The 20,743-nt window shown below is 48.4% G+C and overlaps 2 protein-coding genes across 6 annotated transcripts; both read left to right on the forward strand.

The window, feature by feature from the left end:
- The first annotated feature begins 193 nt into the window (after positions 1-193).
- Positions 194-9,658, forward strand: kptn (kaptin (actin binding protein)). Of its 3 annotated transcripts, none has more exons than XM_088911417.1 (12): positions 194-532; positions 1,966-2,048; positions 2,258-2,342; positions 2,484-2,538; positions 2,776-2,854; positions 3,628-3,701; positions 4,501-4,607; positions 6,333-6,434; positions 6,851-6,914; positions 7,228-7,363; positions 8,622-8,807; positions 9,180-9,658. In XM_088911417.1, exons 1-12 carry the CDS (start codon positions 322-324, stop codon positions 9,324-9,326), a joined length of 1,329 nt encoding a protein of 442 aa, XP_088767543.1. In that variant the 5' UTR covers positions 194-321; the 3' UTR covers positions 9,327-9,658. The 3 variants fall into 3 exon arrangements, with proteins under 3 accessions (XP_088767543.1, XP_088767542.1, XP_088767545.1); XM_088911416.1 differs by having other exon boundaries at positions 203-532; positions 7,174-7,363; XM_088911419.1 differs by lacking the exon at positions 2,776-2,854 and having other exon boundaries at positions 203-532; positions 3,628-3,705; positions 7,174-7,363.
- A 2,423-nt stretch (positions 9,659-12,081) lies between these two features.
- Positions 12,082-19,298, forward strand: sirt2 (sirtuin 2 (silent mating type information regulation 2, homolog) 2 (S. cerevisiae)). Of its 3 annotated transcripts, XM_088910181.1 has the most exons (16): positions 12,082-12,281; positions 12,773-12,816; positions 13,084-13,138; positions 14,221-14,337; positions 14,757-14,798; positions 14,899-15,005; positions 15,277-15,333; positions 15,577-15,645; positions 15,995-16,124; positions 16,398-16,457; positions 16,850-16,905; positions 17,017-17,093; positions 17,204-17,255; positions 17,673-17,740; positions 18,307-18,373; positions 18,566-19,298. In XM_088910181.1, exons 1-16 carry the CDS (start codon positions 12,266-12,268, stop codon positions 18,746-18,748), a joined length of 1,200 nt encoding a protein of 399 aa, XP_088766307.1. In that variant the 5' UTR covers positions 12,082-12,265; the 3' UTR covers positions 18,749-19,298. The 3 variants fall into 3 exon arrangements, with proteins under 3 accessions (XP_088766307.1, XP_088766310.1, XP_088766309.1); XM_088910184.1 differs by lacking the exon at positions 12,773-12,816; XM_088910183.1 differs by lacking the exons at positions 12,773-12,816; positions 13,084-13,138 and having other exon boundaries at positions 12,124-12,281.
- Positions 19,299-20,743: the final 1,445 nt, after the last annotated feature.

Genomic DNA, 20,743 nt, shown 5'->3' on the forward strand with positions numbered 1-20,743 from the left:
AGTGAAAGTGGTCTTTGAGCGCCCCAATGAAACCGCGTGATTTAAAATCGGCTTTCAGATGGTTATTCCACGCTGCTTCTAAAATAGTACTGTAGCGTCAATAGGCTCTTTAAAGACGCGCCTGTGCACGTCCGATTAGTCAATACTCCGGAAGTTCCCAGCGATTGGCCCGCCTCCGTGCAGGCCCCTCCCCTTTGTTTTGAGGCCTTCAGTAGTCCAGACTGCGGCCTTTCCTGAGCACGGCGGCTGCTCGTCCTCGCACCATTGTGGGGCGACCGCCCGTGTACGCGTTCGGGGTGGCTGTGTGCAGTGCACTGGGCAATGCAGGCGGAGGTGGAGGGCACCTGCCCCTTCGCGGAAGACAGTTTCAGTCGGTTTTCTTCTCAAAGTAACATCTACGGGCTGTGCCGCGCCGGCGAGCAAGAGCTGCTTGCCGCCACTCTTAAAGGCAAAGTAGTCTGTTTCAAGTATCAGGACCTCCGACAGAAAATCCGTCCCGTTGCCAAGGAAGTGCAGTTCACCTATATACCGGGTAAGCCTGTCTGTCAGCGGTGCTGGCGGACAACGTGTGGCTCTGTTGATTGTACTTTTAAGGTCTGCGCTACAGTGCTTCAGTGCCAATGTGTGGCGAGTGTATTAGTGCACCAGTTCAGTAAACCTTGCAGACTTTTAAGTGTGTGATGCTGCGCTATGGTGTGTAGCTGTGATACATTGTGTGAGAGTGTTAGTGTGTGATGCTGAATAACAGTGTGTGGCAGTGTTAGTGTGTGATATTGAGAGACAGTGTGTGATACTGGGAGACAGTGTGTGACAGCGTTAGTGTGTGATACTGGGAGACAGTGTGTGATACTGAATTACAGTGTGTGATACTGGGAGACAGTGTGTGACAGTGTTAGTGTGTGATACTGAGAGACACTGTGTGATAGTGAGTTACAGTGTGTGATGCTGAAATACAGTGTGTTACAGTGTTACTGTGTGATAGTTTCCAAAAAAAGTGTACTACTGTGATCATTTGAGCTACAGTATATGAATATAATTATATCATTATTAATTTCTTTAGATACGCGATTCCATATTATATTCTGTATTTATCAAATTCTAAAATGTACGTGTTTTTTTACTGCGATACGAGTTTAAGTATTCTCAGAAATGTTTAAAACATTTTAACTTTTTACGAAATATATAAACTTAATATAGTCAGAAGGAGCACGTAAACACTTTTCCAAAATAACCACAGTATGTAAGCGAATGAAAGACTTTGCTTAAAATGTTTAGGAAGAAAGTGGAATACTGGTGTGGATTTTTTGTTTAAACTACCAATACCAGCCATATACAGTTTACATAATATGTTTATGTTCCTAAATTAATATTGTTTATGACCTTCAGACGCGTTATGCTCCTATTATTTTTATGCTCAGCTACTAAAATTTCCCTTTAGTTGTAAAATTCCATATAAATATTCAATACTAAGTGGATTAAAACATGCACAATAAAGATATTAAGTGATTTAATCGTTTCACTAACAACCAATGCACCACAAGTGCCCCTGTTGGTCATTTTGGCCAGCCAATCACGTACCGTGGTACAACACGGTGAATTGTGGGTAATCTCACGCGGTACGGAGTTGTACCGTGCATTTTGAATGGCTGCATCTGTAGGTCGCGGGAATGCTCAGTTGAGTGCCCAGGGAGAGTTTTTATTTTTATTTTTTCAGAAACTCTCTGGGGCCTGGATGGCGCGCTGCACAGAGCGTTAATTGTATTCTAAAACTGAGTCGGTCCGATCAAAAGTTGTAACCAAGCATTATTGGATGTCATTCTCTTCCATGGGCTTTGATCACTGGTCTTGATTGTTTCCCAATCATACTTTTTGGTTTGAGGAACATGTCAAAATCTGATGCCTAGAGAAGTTCATGCAGTATATTGTGTAAGTAATAATGTAACACTGTACTGTCTTTTTGTCCAGTGGATGCAGAGATTGTCTCAATTGACTCCTTCCTGAGGTCTCCGCCCAAGAGAGGGCTGGTCGTGGGTATTACCTTTATCAAGGTCAGAACCCTCCCACCCCCTCTCACGCTCTCTCCCTGCTCCTCTCCTTCCTCTCTTCTTCTGCCCTTCTCTCTGTGCTCTCCTTATCTCCCTCCCTCTCTTTCCCTCTCACTCTCTCCCCTGGAACATTGCTGTTGTGCAGTTAGTATCTGTCTGATAAACTTGATCTCTCTCTGACTCTTCTTCCTCTTCTTTTGTGCCTCTGGCAGGACTCTGGGGATAAGGCCAGTCCTTTCCTAAACATCTACTGTGACTATGAGCCAGGGTCAGAGTTCAACCTGGAGTCCATTGCACGTGAGTCTGACACCTCTCACACTGCACATGCTAGAGCCTTCTCTTTTTCTGTATGTTAGTGTTGTGTCTGTCTGCTAGCCTGCCTGTCCCATGTGCTGGTGATGTCTGTGTGACACAGATGTCTCTCTGTCCTCCCCACAGAGAGCTGTCTGAACCTGGAGCTGCAGTTCACACCCTTTCAGCTGTACCACTCCGAGTGAGTACTGAAAGACCGCAGGAGGAGAGAACGAAGGAGGGCAGTGAATAGGGAGAAGGAGGGAGGGAAGTAAAAGAGGAGAGGGAGGGAAAAGAAAGAAGATCAGGAGGAGGAAAAAAGAAGGAGAGAGAGGAAAGGAGACGGAGGGTGATGTGAGCCTCTCTGTTGTTAGTCTGTATGAGAAAGGTGTCTTGTACTAACAAGACGTTCCCCTTTCCCCCGCCCTCTGCTTCTCAGAGTGCAGTGCTCAGGCAGCGACAGCGAGACAGTGTTTCTGCTCAGTGGGCATGATCAGAGAATCCATCTGTACAAGGAGGTGAGCGGACTGATCTCGCACTGCTGCCTTGTGACCTGCTGACATCTCATTGTAGATACACTCATCCCACACCAACACTAAAGTACTGGTACACTGGTGCACTCGCCCCACACTGACACTGTTGCACTGCCACACTCGCCCCACACTGACAGACACTGTTGCACTGCCGCACTCACCCCACACTGACAGACACTGGTGCACTGATCTCTCACTGATTCTGAAGTACTGCTACACTCACCACACACTGACACTGTTGCACTGCCGCACTCACCACACACTGACAGACACTGTTGCACTGCCGCACTCGCCCCACACTGATTCTGAAGTACTGCTACACTCACCACACACTGACACTGGTGCACTGGTGCACTCACCCCACACTGATTCTGAAGTACTGCTACACTCACCACACACTGACACTGGTGCACTGGTGCACTCACCACACACTGACACTGTTGCACTGGTACACTCACCCCACACTGACACTGGTGCACTCACCACACACTGATTCTGAAGCACTGCTACACTCACCCCACACTGACACTGTTGCACTGGTACACTCACCCCACACTGATAGTGATCTACAATAGTAGATCACAAGCATCAGTAGCACTTGATCCCTATCCATGTCACCTTCTCAGAAAGAATGAGAATTACACTGCCCCTCTGGAGCAGGAATAGTGCACCTCTTGTACAACAGGACTGGAGTTCGTGTGATTTAGTAATGCAGCTGGTAGCTGAGTGACAGCTGTCCTTTCTGTCTTTCTACACAGAATGTGTCTCTGCACCAGTTTGAGGAGCAGCCAGTGGAACGACTGTTCCCTGAGCTACAGGAGCTGCCCAGCAAGTCAGTATGTGTATTCATGTGTGTGTGCCTGTGTGCGTGTGTCTGTGTATTGTGCATGTCTGTGTGCATGTGTGTCTGTTTATTGTGTGTATGTGTCCTTGTCTGTGTATTGTGTGTGACTGTCGTGTGTGTCTGTGTCTGTGTATTGTGTATGTATTTGATTTGGTAATGGTGTGCAGGCGAGGTATAAAGGGTCTGTCTCCAATTGCCTCACTGTGTAAGAGCTTCTCAGGATGCTGTTACATTACACATTTAATTAATTATTCAATACTAATACTAATTACACTTATATTCATTACCAATTACAATAGTAATGAATTGAATCGGATCCCTGAGTGCTCCTATATAGGAGGGGACCTACTTCACCCACCACTGCAGTGCAGCCACACCTGGGTGACACGGGGCAGCTGTTATTTACCTGCAGCCCTGCAGCAAAGGGGGAACAGAGAGGAGAGAGGAATCACTTCACCTGCTGAACTCAGGGAGGTCAGGCTGTATCCCAGAGTGGACTTGAACCAAGACACCAGGTCTGACTTCTTAGAAACTGTGCCAGTGGATCTTTGATTTAGCGAGTCGGGACCTCAGGTTATTATCTCATCTGAAGGATGGTGCCTCTTATAGCTCTGTGTCCCTGGTCACCAGGCTGGGCACTGGTTTGGGAAGAGCGCCACCAGCTGGTCCACTAACACTCCTCCCATCCCTGTACTGCTGAGTGTGTGAGCCCAGCCTTGCCCAGGGTCTGGTGAGCTCGGCCTGCAGGGCGGCACTCTGCTCTTCTGATCCACGTTCTCGCCCTCAGCGTGCTGTGGATGGATGTGGTCAATGTCGGGGGCTCTCTGCGCCTCTCGGCCTTCGGCTGCCAGAATGGCTGTGTGGGCGTGGCGCTGGTGGACCAGTGCCGGATTGGTGAGTCTCCTGCTGCACAACTCGGCAACTCCACTCGCACACAGTGACACCAACGCAGCTATACTCACACAACTCCACTCGCACACAGTGACACCAACACAGCTACACTCGCACAATTACACTCGCACACAGTGACGCCAACGCAGCTACACTCACACAATAACACTCGCACACAGTGACGCCAACGCAGCTGCACTCACACAATTACACTCACACACAATGACACCAACGCAGCTACACTCACACAATTACACTCGCACACAATGACACCAAAGCAGCTACACTCACACAATTACACTCGCACACAGTGACGCCAACGCAGCTACACTCACACAATTACACTCGCACACAGTGACGCCAACGCAGCTACACTCACACAATTACACTCACACACAATGACACCAACGCAGCTGCACTCACACAATTACACTCGCACACAGTGACGCCAACGCAGCTACACTCACACAATTACACTCGTACACAGTGACACCAACGCAGCTGCACTCACACAATTACACTCGCACACAGTGACGCCAACGCAGCTGCACTCACACAATTACACTCGCACACAGTGACGCCAACGCAGCTACACTCACACAATTACACTCGCACACAGTGACGCCAACGCAGCTACACTCACACAATTACACTCACACACAATGACACCAACGCAGCTGCACTCACACAATTACACTCGCACACAATGACACCAACGCAGCTACACTCACACAATTACACTCGCACACAAAATACACCAATGCAGCTACACTCACACAATAACACTCGCACACAGTGACGCCAACACAGCTACACTCACACAATAACACTCGCACACAGTGACACCAACGCAGCTACACTCACACAATTACACTCGCACACAATGACACCAACGCAGCTATACTCACACAATTACACTCGCACACAAAATACACCAATGCAGCTACACTCACACAATAACACTCGCACACAGTGACGCCAACACAGCTACACTCACACAATAACACTCGCACACAGTGACGCCAACACAGCTACACTCACACAATAACACTCGCACACAGTGACGCCAACACAGCTACACTCACACAATTACACTCGCACACAATGACACCAACGCAGCTACACTCACACAATTACACTCGCACACAAAATACACCAACGCAGCTATACTCACACAATAACACTCGCACACAGTGATGCCAACACAGCTACACTCACACAATTACACTCGCACACAATGACACCAACGCAGCTACACTCACACAATTACACTCGCACACAGTGACGCCAACGCAGCTACACTCACACAATAACACTCGCACACAGTGACACCAACGCAGCGACACTCACACAATGACACTCCCACACAAAAACACCAACACAGCTACATCAACACATTAACTCTAAGACAGGTACAAACCTACACCTACAGTACCACTAATTACAGCACAGTTACTAGCACAGTTACACTAACATAAGTCACACTGATACAACTATCAGCTGTACTAACAGCCACAAAACACAAATATTACTATCATTACACCTACTATAGTACAAATACACTGGTACTAAAATACTACCTAGCTACAGCCATACAATTACAATAAACCCAACTACACAAATAACACAGTAAAGCAATGTCTTCAAGTGTGCCTGTTTGAACAGTAGCCACTCCAGTGTCAGAGCAGTGTGCTGACCTTTGTGTGCCCTTGTTGTTTTGTGGTCCAGAAGTTCTCCAGAGCTGGCGGATCCAGCACGACAGCCCGATCTCCACTGTGCTGCTCTTCCCGAGTCTGACTGGACTAGGCTCAGAGAGGGACAGTGACAGGGGTATGTTTTTCAGTACTGATGGGGTGAAGGTCTCTCTAACAGCCATGTATGTATCTTATAGCTGTATCTGTCAGCTCTCAAAGTGTCTCTTTTTAGCGTCAGTGTATGTTAGTATAATATTTCATATATGGATTTTAGTAGTATTTTCTATCATAGAGCTGAGTTTGTGGGTGATGCTAAAGATTGTGTTAAGAGGGGACTTGCCTCACTGCTAGGGTTAGGAAAACCATAAGTAACACTACTGTTAAAGTTGTGTTTTAAATCCTTACATTAAGAGTGCGTGATGTACGTTTGACCTTACCTTGTAGCTTTGGTTTGTATTGTGCCTTTGCTCTGCCATCCTGGCTGTCTCTCCTTGTGGCAGTGTGTCTGCTCTGCTCTGCTCTGATGCCTCTTACAATGGATGTGCATTTCAGAAGCAGACAGTGGTAACTACAGTCTGCTGGTGACCAGTACCATTGAGATGGCCGTGGTGTACAGGTGAGTGCTGTCCTGTCAGTCCCCCCAGGTCAGTAGGTCTCAGGTAAACAGTGTGCACAGTATTAAACCTTTGCTATTGTAAGTCATTACCACACCTGTGGTGAGGATCTGGAAATGTGGTATTCATCAGTTAGTCAATAACCAACTTGTGATTGGTTATCGTTTTATCTTGATTGAAATGTGTTCTTCTGGATAGTTAGAGTGTTACAGTGTCTGGTCAGTGCGCTGTGCTGTGTTGTACAGATCAGTGTCTGGTCAGTGCGCTGTGCTGTGTTGTACAGATCAGTGCCTGGTCAGTGTGCTATTTCAGCAGAGATGTGCTGCTCCGCGGTCTGAGCGATCCAGCCCCCCTGCCGGACAGCGAGCAGTTTGACGCTGTGCTCTGTGCTCTCGTCACGGATGTTGATTTTGATGGTGAGGCGGAGATGCTGCTGGGGACCTATGGACAGGTGAGAGGGTGAGAGCGTGCGCGTGTGTGAGAGCAGCGCATGTGTTAAACGTGTGAGCGCGTGTGTTAAGCAAGCGTGCGTGTGAGAGAGCGTGCGCGCTTGTGAGAGCGAGCATGGGAATTTGTGCTTGTGTGAGAGCATGTGAGTGTGAGAGCATGTGAGTGTGAGAGCGAGTGTGTGAGTTTGTGCTTGTGTGAGAGCATGTGAGTGTGAGAGCGAGTGTGTGAGTTTGTGCTTGTGTGAGAGCATGTGAGTGTGAGAGCGAGTGTGTGAGTTTGTGCTTGTGTGAGAGCATGTGAGTGTGAGAGAGAGTGTGTGAGTTTGTGCTTGTGTGAGAGCATGTGAATGAGAGTGAGAGTGAATGCAAGAGTGTGAGAGCGAGTCTGTGCTTGTATGAGAGTGTGTGTGTGAGAACAAGTGTGAGTGTCAAAGGCTGCCACACAGACACATGGACACTGCGCCTCAAGCCCAGCGCGTGATGGCAAACACAAGTACCGTTGTGTTGGAATTATAACTGAACACTCAAGTAATGGAACAGCCACGCAGTGGAGCAGCGTTAGTTGCAAACAGGCACTTTGCAACGCGCGGTGCAGCAGTTGCTGTGACACACAGCCATCTGTTGTCAGAGAGCCTCTCGCCCCCCCTGAGGACACGGCAGGCCAGAGCCTGTCCTGATCCTGGGCCACGAGGCGGGACTGAGAGCACACAGCTGGAGGGCAGCCGCACTGTTGCAAAGGCCAGTCTAGCCGAGCCAGCCTGTGGGAGGCGTGTGCAACTCTGAGTTCCTCGAGCAATCAAACACACACCCGCTGCAGAACATGCAGACTCCATAAAGACATACGTCCAGAACTTTGCACATTGTAAGAACCCTTCCTTGCTGAACACTGTGTCAACGGAGCAGTTTGCATTCATCTTGCACAGGTCCTCAGGAAGCCCGATCAGAAACCCCAAGCCCTCTCCACACTCGAACATGCATGTGACCTCCTTCCTGCCTTTGCACAGCCTCTGACCTGTTCGAGTCGAGGCTGCCCGTGTGCGGTTAAGTACAGCGGGGAGAAGTTTACACCCAGCATCAGGAAGCTCTGCCAGTTGTCCAGATTCACTGTGGGGAAAATGGCTGTGTGTGTGTTACTGTCAAGATTGCGTTTTCACTGAGAGGTGTTGCAGGGAAGCAGGGTATCAGAGGGATGTCTGTCCAGTGTGCATGTGTGAGAGTTCTGTTCACAGGGAGTGACTGTCTCACTCTGCCATCTCTCAGGAGCTGCTCTGCTATAAATACATCCTCCCTGAGAGGGGGAGGGGCCTGGGGACTGAGGGGCGGTTCCAGCTAGTATGGAGGCGGAGCTTCCAGAGTCCCCTGCTTTCACTTAGCTACCTGGACCTGACTGGAGATGGACTGAGAGAGCTGGCCATACTGACACTGAAGGGGCTGCACACATTGCAGGTACACCCCTGCAACACGCTGCACATGGCTACAAAATTACACAAGACTGCCCATAGCCACACAGATAGAGCTGCCTGACTGGTGTCTTGCATACCGCTAGCCACATATTGTAGATACTGAAGGGAATCCACGCACTGCAGGCACACAACTGCACAGCGCTCAACTCCAAAGGCAAACAATGTGCTAATGCAGAGCTAAACCTATGCACACTGAAGGGGATAGGGCATTGTAGGTACAAAATTATACAGCATTATACACAGCTGCCTAGCACTGAGCAGTTCGGTTTAGATCACTTAAGAACACTGCAGACGCTTCATGTGTAACACCTGTTCTCTCTCTTCCTTCCTCAACCTTTTCCATCCCTGTCTCCAGCACGGTCTGACACGCACAGCTGATCTTGTGCTGCAGCGCCTGGCCAGCAGGGAGGTGCTGTTAAACTCTGCATCAGACCCCCAGGAGCAGCCGGAGGGAGACGGCAGGGATAAGCCTGTCCAGGACCAAGAGGGCACTGCTCTGTAGCCCACGGGGGCTGGGCTGTTGTTAGTACTTTACTCTGACATGGCACTGGTACTGAACGCTCAAGTCAAGTCCAGTTCACCCCTGTCTTTCCTTGTGTATTTTATGTAAAGATTTTATTCTTTTTGACAGTGTATTGAATCAACGTTGCCAACATTTGTGAAACTGCATTGCTTGATACAATTCCCACCTTAAACTCCGCATTATGCCTTTAGAGCATTTTGTTCTGGTGCTAAATTTGCACCAGTTTTTCAAACTCCCATGTAAGTGCTAAAACTAACAAAGAATCCTAATTTATTACAATCCTTGTATATGTAATAAATATAATAATTTAACCCAGGCCTCTGTATTTTGTGCTACAGAGATAACTGGTCCAGAGCTGCACTGTGCCATATTCTAAGCCTATAGTCCAATCAATCAATCAAGGTTTATTTATCAATGCACAACAATACAGCACACAGCGGTGGTTGTCGACAGTGAAATGCATTTTCCGCAAGCCCGCCAAGGAGAGATGGGACCAAATTTGATAGAAGGTTACAAGAATACAATCAATTATACAGTAACAATTTACAAGATTACGCAATAATAAAAAAACGCAGGGAAGCAAAAACCTCACAGTGGACTGGCTGTCAGTGGTCGTTTGGGTAATTGCTGGTGTCTGCTGTGGCTGGCTGTCCAGCAGTCTTATTGCTCTAGGGAAAAAGCGGTTTTGAAATCTGCTGGTCTTTGTAGGCTTCAGTATCGTTTTCCAGACGGTAGTAGGGAAAACAGACTGTGGTTTGGGTGACTGGGGTCCTTGAGTATAGACCTGGCTTTCTTGAGGCATCTAACAGAGTAGATATCCTTGATGTCCGGTAGCACGCAGCCGGTGATGAGCTGTGGTGACTTCACCACCCTCTGCAGTACTCTGTGATCCCGGGCGGAGCAGCTCCCATACCAGCAGTGATGCAGCCAGTAAGGATGCTCTCAGCAGTGCACCTGTAGAAGTTGGCTTGGATATGTGACAGCATGCCAAACTTCTTTAGCCTAAAGAGAAAAGAAAGAACAGGCGCTGCCGTGCTGATTTGACCACGATGTCGGTGTGGTGAGACCAGGTTAAGTCCTCTGTGATGTTAACACCTAGGACCTTTAAACTGCTGACCCTCTCCACTGCAGACCTGTTGATGTAAATGGGAGTGTGGTCTGCTCTCTGATGTTTTCCGTAGTCCAAGGTCAACTCCTTAGTCTTGCAGGTGTTCAGAGAGACAGGTTGTTGTCCTGGCACCATGCTGCCAGGGTTTCAGCCTCCTTGTATGCAGTCTCTTCTCCATTTGTGATCCAGAGATCACTGGTCCAGTCTGTGTCATATTGTAAACCATACTCTAGAGATCACAGGTCCAGTCTGGGCTGTGTCACAATGTCACATATGTCCCTAGATTGAATCACATGCAGGTACAAACAGAACTAAAGATTTCCTATTATGTTTTAAGGCACCATCACAGATTTCACATTCTTGTGGCCTTGTTCCCTCTCTGAAACTTGTCTCTCGGCTATAAAGACAGGAGACTGCAGAAGAGATTTACAGCACTATTTTTGTGACATCACAGGAGAGTTGAGGCAGGGGGTGTGTGTTAAAGAAGGATGGTTCTCTGTGTTGGACGACCAGACACCTGGGCACTGACCAATCAAGAGAAGGGAAGAGAAGGAAGCAGATCTGTGAAATGTGATTAACAGAGTGATTTAATCCAGTAATCCGCTGGGAGAGAGAGAGAGCCTGAAGCAAACGGACTTGAAGGAGACTGAAGAGAGTCATGGAATGAGGGATTGAAAGGAGGGACGATCTACGTTGTGAGGTTGTTCAGGGCAGACAGACAGTCGAGCCAGAAACTCTGGACCGAGGTAACCTACTTCTTCTGGCTAACAAGGTATCCCAGACATTGTGCTGGAGTGGCAGTCATTGCACTGGATGACAGCAGGAAACCAGGATTCCTCACAGGGAGGGTGTTTACATCACTAGGGGCTGTGTCTCTGTGTGCAGAATTAGACGACTGTACCAGTGTTCTGGTGTAGAGGTCTGACATCACATGCACGCCTACTGCCTTTTCTGTGTGCAGACACTTCCACACATGGCTAAGCCGATCCTGTGAGGCTTAAACAATTATGAAACAGATGATGGCACGACAGTCCCTGATACTCGAAGGCCAATAGTTTAACAAGGTTTTTAAAAATTATTTCTCATAAGTAACACCTCTTATTGCATAGGTGGAGAAGTGTTTTAAAGCCCAGAATAAATTCTATTATTTTCATGTGTTTTGGGGTAAGACATTTCAATAGTTTGTGGTTCAAGGACACACATGTAATGACATTTGAAATTATCTGTTTAGATTTCAGTGTGTTCACCTGTTTTCATCTTTAATCTGCTAGCAAGATTAGTGGATTTCATACCTTATTAAAATGAACAGTCTTGACTCAACATCAAGCACAGACACACCAGCGTTCTTTGTAGTCCTACCTAGGTCTGGATATCTTGATGAACCTGATGCTAAAATTTCACATTCACACTGTGGGGAACTTCACTGGACAAAACCAGACAAATATCCTTACTTTTTTTTGGTGGGAGGAAATGGGGGAAATTTGCTTTTGTTAAACAGGGTAAACGTGATTTGGATTAAAACGTGATAATATTTAACATTACTCAATATTAATACTTTGCAAATGTTAATTCCCTTCGGTTTTCTGAAGAGAAGCAGAGGAATAGGAACTGTTGTTTCACCCGGACGGATTTGGGGGTGGTACCGAAAGCAAGACGGACGGTAAAGGAAACGGACAATAACAATCTTCTGGAGGTGGGGCGCTGTGTGTCTAGTACAGAAGAGGGACGGGTGAAATCAATTCAAGGCAACATCAATAAACTGCAGTAAAATTCCGCGACGAACTGACGGAGAGAGGGGCGAGACGGATAAATGTCTGACCCACCAGGTAAACATTCCCCAGCACCCGTGGGCCTTGTTCACTGGTGAAGCCTCGGTGTTTCCCAGAGGGGCATCCGCACGAATGGCTCCGAATTGGGGTTGTTGAGGTGGGTCGCAGCCGCGCCGGTCAGATTACCGGGGTGTCCATCTCGAAAAGGCGGAACGGCCGGACAGGGGGTTGTGGGAGGGGGTCCAATACACAGCTCCTTATCCTAAACACTGTCGACGGCAGAGATTCCCGAGTCTCGCAGCGAAAACAATACAGCTGTTCGTGCGCACCTCGCTGATTCAGCGTGCTGATTACTGTAGTTATGGCTTTCGTGACTGCGTGCGATTCGTTTTTACAATCAAAGAATGTGAAGTTTTTTTTTTTCGGTAATAACCTCAGTGGAATCCATAAACGTCTGCGAGTACAAGGGCTGCTCTGTACTAGGACGCAGTGGCGCACAGGGAGGATATCAGACTCTTACACAGCAATGCTCATGTATTGTTTCCCAGCTCCTGACAAAAAGGACGAGGAGGCCACAATCGCAGAGCCTGAGGTGAGGAATGGCTGTGGCTGAAGAGCACAGTGACAGACTGACACACGGGGGGGGGGGGGGGGCAGAGACATTGACACAGGCTGACGCACTAGTTTAATGCTATAGATCGACACTGACTGACACTTGACAGTCATTGTCTCTCATTCTGACTGGTTGACAAATTGACATCCTGCCTAAAACAGTCTGTATCCTGATGAGCTTGTCAGATGGGACAGTGGAAATAAAATCTGGAATCAAAAGCTCATTCTGGCCACTTCCTCTCCACAGGAGGACCAATCAGGGGACAGCAGCGACGAGGGCGGGGCCACTGGAGACACTGAGAGTGAGTGACAGCTGTGGGGGAGGGGCTTGGGCTCTGATTGGCAAGCCCATGGGATCATGCTGGTCTGACCATCTGAGCCCATCATCCACTTAGTACTGGTAAAGGACGGGGTATTAATATCAGCCCAAAATTAAAGTAACTCCACACATGAATTAAACATGAAGCATTAGCTGTCCAGATCCCGATCAGCTTTAATCTGGAACTTCCCAGTGTTAGTTCATGTGAGTTCAGGACTGTGGTCTGAACTTTTGTGCCCTACCTAGGGAAGTGAGCAGTGCAAAAACACCTCCGTGCCCATTATGGGAATTGAAACCTATTTGCTAGTGGGTTCATGTTCAGTGTATGGTGTAACGTGTTGTGTCTGTAAATCAAATTCCCCATCTGGAAAATAAAGAAAGGAAGACAGAATCCGGGTGTTCATTTCAAATAAGCTGGGCATGTCTGTGCTGTATGAAGAGCCGTTATCTTGCAGTGTAAAAACCGTGGAAGAAAGGATGACACGTTTTCACATTGAGTCCGTGCCGTGTCTGGAGCACAGGCTGAGGATTGGTGTTGATTGATTGATTGATTGATTGATTGATTGATATGGGAATCTGCGACACGCACTACAGCCATGTGGCTGAAGCTGAAATCCAGCTTCTTTCGAGAGAGTAGCGGGAGGCGAACCTCCCCTGAACCTCCCCTGATCGTTGAGCTCCCCTCCCCTCCTCTGTGACACACGCGTGTGTGTGTGTGGGCTGATCGTCAAGTGAGGAATCAGAGGTGGCTGAAACGCTACAGAAGGTCCAGTGGAAACAAGAGGAGCTCCTTCCGCTTTGCCCTTCCACCTTCCTTCATTCCTAAGCGACAGATCCCTACTGGAACCCGGACAGTTCCCTTCGCAGCCAGTTAGCAGCTCCTTGACCCCTTCAGAGCCCTGACCTGGGGATGTGGGTGCCTGTTTCAGCAGTTCCACTGGGCACTTTCATCCAGACACCCTCTGCGTCTCTCTGCGTCTCTCTGCGTCTCTCTGCGTCTCTCTGCGTCTCTCTGCGTCTCTGCTCCCAGACTCACCTGTTCTCTTCCTCCTCTCTGTTTCCCAGTGGAGTTCCTGAGGAATCTGTTTTCGCGGACTCTGGGTCTCGGTTCCGGTTCTAGGGAGAAGGTTCTGGATGAGCTGAGCTTGGAGGGGGTGGCCCGATACATCCAGAGCGGCAACTGTGAGTTGTCACACACACAAACACACACACAGCTGCATGACTCCAGCTGCACGGCTGTAACTGTAGCCCCGTACCCACTTGTGTCTGAACACACAACTACACAACCCTGCAAGTGAACAGCTGCAGAACCGTCGGCATGCAGAGCTTGGCAACTATAAAGATGCGTAACGATGAGTCCCCTCTCACAACTGGAGAACCACACATCTGTACAGATCTGTAGCTCTGTCAGACACATTTGTGGGATAACATTGGGAAAATGTTCCTCTACTCATCCACTGAGATCTACCAGTCTGTGTCACGGGATTAGTTCTTGCAGTGCTGTGCTTGGTTGCGTGGTGCGTCATTTTGTCAGTGTGTTAGTGAGGTGCTCAGTGTGTCACTCAGTGTGTCACGTGTGACTCCCTGCCTTTCTCCTTCAGGTAAAAACATTATCTGCATGGTGGGAGCAGGAATATCGACGTGTGAGTACTGTTCCTCTCTCCCTCTGTGCAATCTGAGTGCTCAGCAGTCTGTAGTGTTCAGCAGTGTTCACCCTGCTTTCTGTCTTTCTCTGTCTGGTAGCGGCTGGCATTCCAGATTTCCGCTCTCCTGACACGGGGTTGTATGCCAACCTGCAGAAGTACAGCTTGCCCTACCCTGAGGCCATCTTTCAGATCGACTACTTCAAGGTCTGGCCATGAGTCTCACTGCCCGAGTCTCGCCTCCTCGCTGCCTTAGCGAATCTCTCCCTGTCTGTCTGTGGGTGTGTGTGTGTCCCTGTGCCTGTCTGTCTGTGGGTGTCTGTGTGCCCCTGTGCCTGTCTGTTTGTCTGTCTGTGTGCCCCTGTGCTTGTCTGTCTGTCTCTGTGTGTGCCCCTGTGCTTGTCTGTCTGTGTGTGATTGGGTCTGCATGTCACTTGTGCATGACTGCCTGGAAATTACGTGGCTCTTTCTCTTTCAGAAACACCCAGAGCCTTTCTTTGCCCTGGCCAGAGAGCTGTACCCCGGGCAGTTCAAGGTGAGACATGCTGCCTGTCAGGCTTGTGTATCTGTATGTCACAGTATGTGTTGAATATCCAACATATCTTGTTCAGTTGTGTTTTGCTTCGTTGCATTGAAATCCCAGTGCGTCTCATCTCTTCTCAGTTAGAGAACCATGTATCGTGTGTGTGTTGATTGTGTAGTCATGTGTAGGTGTAGATGGTGTTTTAGGCTCCTGGTTGAGTAATAACACACACTTATGTGATACCTGTTTCCCCAGCCCACAGTGTGTCATTACTTCATCCGGATGCTGAAGGACAAGGGGCTGCTGAGGCGTTGCTACTCCCAGGTCAGTGAGAGAAAAACTGAATCAGACAGTCTCTCTTTGCTCTGATTGGCTGACAGAGTTTCTGTACTTTCTAATTGGATGACAGAGTCTCCGTGCTCTCTAATCGGCCTAACGGAGTCTGTGTGTTCTCTGGTTGGCTGACAGAGTTTCTGTGCTCTCTCATGGGCTGACAGAGTCTCTCTGTGCTCTCTGCAGGGCCTGAGAGAGTTTCTCTGTGCTCTCTGGTAGACTAAGAATCTCTGTGCTTTGATTGGATGATAGAGTCCGTGTGCTCTCTGATTGGCTGACAGAGTATCTGCGCTCACTAATGGGCCTGACAGAGTCTCTGTGCTCTCTGATTGGCTGACAGAACATTGATACACTGGAGCGGGTGGCAGGGCTACAGGGAGATGACCTGGTTGAAGCCCATGGCACGTTCTACACCTCCCACTGTGTCAGCTTCCTCTGCCGGAAAGAGTACACCCTGGACTGGATGAAAGGTTAGCAGGAGGGAGGGAGGCAGGGAGGCACAAGAGAAGAGAAGGATTACGGATGTCAGTGAGGAACGAGGAGGAAGATGGGAAGAGGGAGAAAAGGAGAGACGGCAAAGAGCAAGGAGAGGGAGAGAGACAGGTGGGACAGAGCCAGGAGCAAAAGGATGTGGAGATTAATACAGCCACACTAGGTACTGCTGGACATATAATACAGGTTTAAGAAGTCCAAAAGCTATTTTTTTAAAGCTGGCTGTGCCTCTGTGTCTATCTGTCTCACAGAGAAGATCTTTGCTGATGAGATCCCAAAGTGTGACAAGTGCAGCAGCCTTGTGAAGCCTGGTGAGTGTCACTCTCTTAATCTCATGTCTTTCCTGCTATCAATTCCATCTCTCAGTCCATCTATCCATTTAATCTACCTGTTGATTCATTGTGTCCGTCCATCTATCCGTATAATCTACCCATCGATTCATACTGTCTGTCCATCCATTTATTCAATGTCTCCGTCTATCTAAGTAATCTATCGATTAATTCCGTCTGTCGATTCAATCTCTCAATCTATCCATGTAATCTACCTGTCGATTCATTCTGTCTGTCCATCTATCCATGAAATTCAATATCGATTCATTCTGTCTGTCCATTTTATTGGGCTGTCTGTGCTGAACTTAGTCAGTAACTCCTCTCTGAGTTTTAGTTGTTTCAATCAGAAACTCTCTCTCCCTCTGTGTTCCCAGACATTGTGTTCTTCGGGGAGAACCTCCCAGCTCGATTCTTCACTTCGTTGCAGATGGTGAGAACAGAGGCAGGGTGTTTGTATTCACAGACTCTGCTCCCACATGTTCTGAAAATCTCTAACCTCTGATTTCTTGCCCTTCTTTTCCTCTCACTCCCTGTCGCTCAGGATTTCCCTCGCTGTGATCTCCTCATCATCATGGGCACCTCCCTGCAGGTCCAGCCATTTGCTTCACTAGTCGGCAAGTGAGTCTGTCTTTCTATGTGTGAATGTGATCTGAGTCTATTAAGTCATGTTTTTCTACATTTATCTCAGCCCGTCTTTAGCCTCTCTCTCCGTGTCTTTCTGTCTACAGGGTCTCTGCAAGAACCCCACGGCTTCTGATAAACAAAGAGAAGACAGGACAGGTGAGACAGACTGACAGACCTTCCGACGCAATAGAGGTGATGGACTCTCAAATCTGCTGACTCAAGTAACACAGGGGACAGACTCTTAGATCTGCTGACTCGCAGGAACAGAGGGAACAGACTCTTAGACCTGCTGACTCTCAGGGAAAGAGGGGACAGACGTGCAGACCTGCTGACTCACAGGAACAGAGGGGACAGACGTGCAGACCTGCTGACTCACAGGAACAGAGGGGACAGACGTGCAGACCTGCTGACTCACAGGAACAGAGGGGACAGACGTGCAGACGTGCTGACTCACAGGAACAGAGGGGACAGACTCACAGGCATGCTGACTCACACTGGCGGAAGGGACAGACTGCTTGATAGACACGCACAGTTACGAGTTGTGAAAACCGTCTCACCCATTTTCTCTCTCAGTCAGACTCTCTGATGGGCTTCCTGGGCTTTGGTGGAGGAATGGACTTTGATTCAGAGAAAGCGTACAGGTGAGATAGAGGCACACTATGCATGCACATATCCTGACATCCATAATGCTACACACAGCCTGGCAATGTTGTTCTCAGTGATACAGCCAGGCACAGCTGTCCTCCGTGCTACATACAGCCAGGCACAGCTGTCCTCCGTGCTACATACAGCCAGGCACAGCTGTCCTCCGTGCTACATACAGCCAGGCATGTTTGTCCCCAGATCTACACCTAGGCAGTGCCTGGTAGAGGGCAGCACTGAGCAACTTGTGTCCCTGCACAAGTACAGGACGGTGTGCCAGTACAGTACATATTATCAGTATAGTACACTACAGTACTGTAAGGTCTGTCTGTACCTCACAGACCACCCCAGACAATGCTCTAAGACACATACCTGCACATCATAGATGCGAGTTCAGTTAGTGAAAAGTCAATCCTGATTGTGAGCAAAAATCGCAATGATTAACATACAGTGCTAATTTAATTACATGTGCTTTGCACTTTCACCCAGGCTGCTAGACAGCCACACTCACAGCTACAGTGTGATTCTCACTAACCGCCATGTCGTCGCTCTGTGTGACTCGCAGGGATGTGGCGTATCTGGGGACCTGCGATGATGGCTGTCTTGCTCTCGCGGACCTGCTGGGCTGGAAGGTACAGACTGACACAGACAGGCTGAGAGACTGACTGACAGACTGATGGAGATTTTCCCCCGCATTTCATAATCAAATTCAAAGAGCTTTGTTAGCATGACTGATGGATTACAGTCTCGGAGCTAAGTATATTACTCTTTCTCCCTGTCTCCCCTCTCTCTTTCGCTCTGTCCATCTTACTGCTCTCTCTCAGACCGAGTTGGAGGAGCTGGTGAAACAGGAGCACGCTTTAATTGACAGCAAGGACAAGCAGGAGAAGGCCAGCGCAGCCAATCAGAACTCTGGGGCGGGGCAAAAGGCAGGCCTGGGGGTGGAGCCCGGGGAGAGTGACAAACCTGAGCAGCCAATGGGAGAAGGCAACTCAAAGCAGGACTGATCGTTGCCCAGTCAGTGAGGGTTTCCTGTTAGAAAACTCAACGACCTGGGCATCCGTCCCTCAAGTCTCTCTCTCTCTCTCACCTTTATCCAGTACTATTTACTGTCCTCACTCGTTTTCTACTCTGTCTGGTCTCGGTTCATATATCTCTTGTTTCCTCTGTTTCTAACTCCCCTCTTCTTCCTCTGCCCGCCTCTCTGTAGATGGGCACAATCAGGCGTGGAGACCAACAGGTAGAGACAGGCAGGCCCTCTGTCAGAACTCCAGTTCTTGTCCAGGCAACCTGGCTGCAAAAACATATGTTAAAAAATCCTATATATAGTGCAACTTGTAATTAATCTTTTTATTATTATTCCTGCTTTTTTTATTTATACTTGTGCACAAGGCACATTGTGCTTTGTAGCTTTACAATGCAGTTCCACCATATCGCCTGTAGAGGGGGGACACAGTCTATTAAAATCTGGTTTGTGTTTAAGTTGGACTAGGCAAAAACTGAACCATGCTGTGCAATATGAAACAAATACTAATAAACTGATAAATGAGGAATCACCACCATCTCTTTCTTCTCTTGTGACTAGTCCTGTATATCAGAACTTTATGTCAATCATTGTTGTTCACAATCAGGATGCACTTTTCACAATCTGAACTTGCATCTGTGATGTGCAAGCCTGGTGTAATGTTTGTGTCTTTTTGCTTTGTCTGGGGTGGTCTCTGAGGTACAGACCTTACAGTACTGTAGTGTACTATACGGGTAATGTGTTCAGGGCTCTGTGCCATTTTGGTGTAAACTCAAACAACCAACAGACCATCCTTGTACATTGTACTGGGGCACTGTAGAGTCACTGTGCTATGTGGTTGCATTTTACTGGATTCATAGCTGTACTTGTGCACAATATTGAAACAAACTGGACTGGACCAGTCTAAGAATCTCTGGGCTATAGGGTTACAGTATGACACAGACTGGACCCGTGATCTCTGGACTGTAGGGTTACAATATGACACAGACTGGACCAGTGATCTCTGGAGTGTAGGGTTACAGTATGACACAGACTGGACCAGTGATCTCTGGACTGTAGGGTTACAATATGACACACACTGGACCAGTGATCTCTGGACTGTAGGGTTACAATATGACACAGACAGACCAGTGATCTCTGGACTATAGGGTCACAATATGACACAGACTGGACCAGTGATCTCTGGACTGTAGGGTTACAATATGACACAGACTGGACCAGTGATCTCTGGACTGTAGGGTTACAATATGACACAGACTGGACCAGTGATCTCTGGACTGTAGGGTTACAGTGTGACACAGACTGGACCAGTGATCTCTGTGCTGTAGGGTTAAAGTATGACACAGACTGGACCAGTGATCTCTGGACTGTAGGGTTACAGTATGACACAGACTGGACCAGTGTTCTCTGTGCGCACACGCATGCGCTCCAGGGGGCTCAGTTTCCGGCGAGAGCGGCTGAGCGGAGCCCGAGAACGTGGCGCACGCGAGCGCGCTCCTCACACAGGAAGCGGCTCTCACAGGGAGAGAGAGTGTCACATCCTGACGCGCTTTCACGCCGCCGCTGACCTCTATTAAACCAGCTCTCTCAGGGTTTAGGAAACCGAGCAGTTCTGGGAAGAAGCGTGGTCTTTGGTTCAGGTGTGTTCAGAAGTGCCAGAGCCTTGTTCAGTTCTGCAGCTGAGTGATCTGCCTGACGAGGTGGTGGGAAGAGAGAAATACTCGCTGAAAGTATTCTTGGCAGCAAGCAAGAAAGCTGTAACACGTAAATGGTTACAAAGAGGTCCCCTAACCGAGGAAAACTGGAACTGTTATCGTTTCAGAGATTGATGACGTTAACCTTTCAGCTAGGACTCCAGCAGGAGGTTTTTGAGTTATTGGGAGAGGTGGATTATCTCATAACCTCACGATGATGATTTTATGTTTCTTTTCTTCACCCTCCTTCCTCCCCAGCACAAGACCCTCTGAAAACATGCCAA

Source organism: Atractosteus spatula, chromosome 3, assembly GCF_055471065.1.
Source record: "Atractosteus spatula isolate fAtrSpa1 chromosome 3, fAtrSpa1.hap1, whole genome shotgun sequence".
NCBI classification, from domain to species: Eukaryota; Metazoa; Chordata; class Actinopteri; order Semionotiformes; family Lepisosteidae; genus Atractosteus; species Atractosteus spatula.

Excerpts from the sequence above, each read along its gene's own strand:
- kptn (XM_088911416.1), top strand. The coding sequence starts at position 322 with ATGCAGGCGGAGGTGGAGGGCACCTGCCCCTTCGCGGAAGACAGTTTC. Across the intron at positions 2,539-2,775 it reads TTTCAGCTGTACCACTCCGA|AGTGCAGTGCTCAGGCAGCG; the intron begins GTGAGTACTGAA and ends TCTGCTTCTCAG. Across the intron at positions 7,364-8,621 it reads TGCTGGGGACCTATGGACAG|GAGCTGCTCTGCTATAAATA; the intron begins GTGAGAGGGTGA and ends GCCATCTCTCAG.
- sirt2 (XM_088910181.1), top strand. Across the intron at positions 16,125-16,397 it reads CACCCTGGACTGGATGAAAG|AGAAGATCTTTGCTGATGAG; the intron begins GTTAGCAGGAGG and ends TCTGTCTCACAG. Across the intron at positions 17,741-18,306 it reads GATTCAGAGAAAGCGTACAG|GGATGTGGCGTATCTGGGGA; the intron begins GTGAGATAGAGG and ends TGTGACTCGCAG.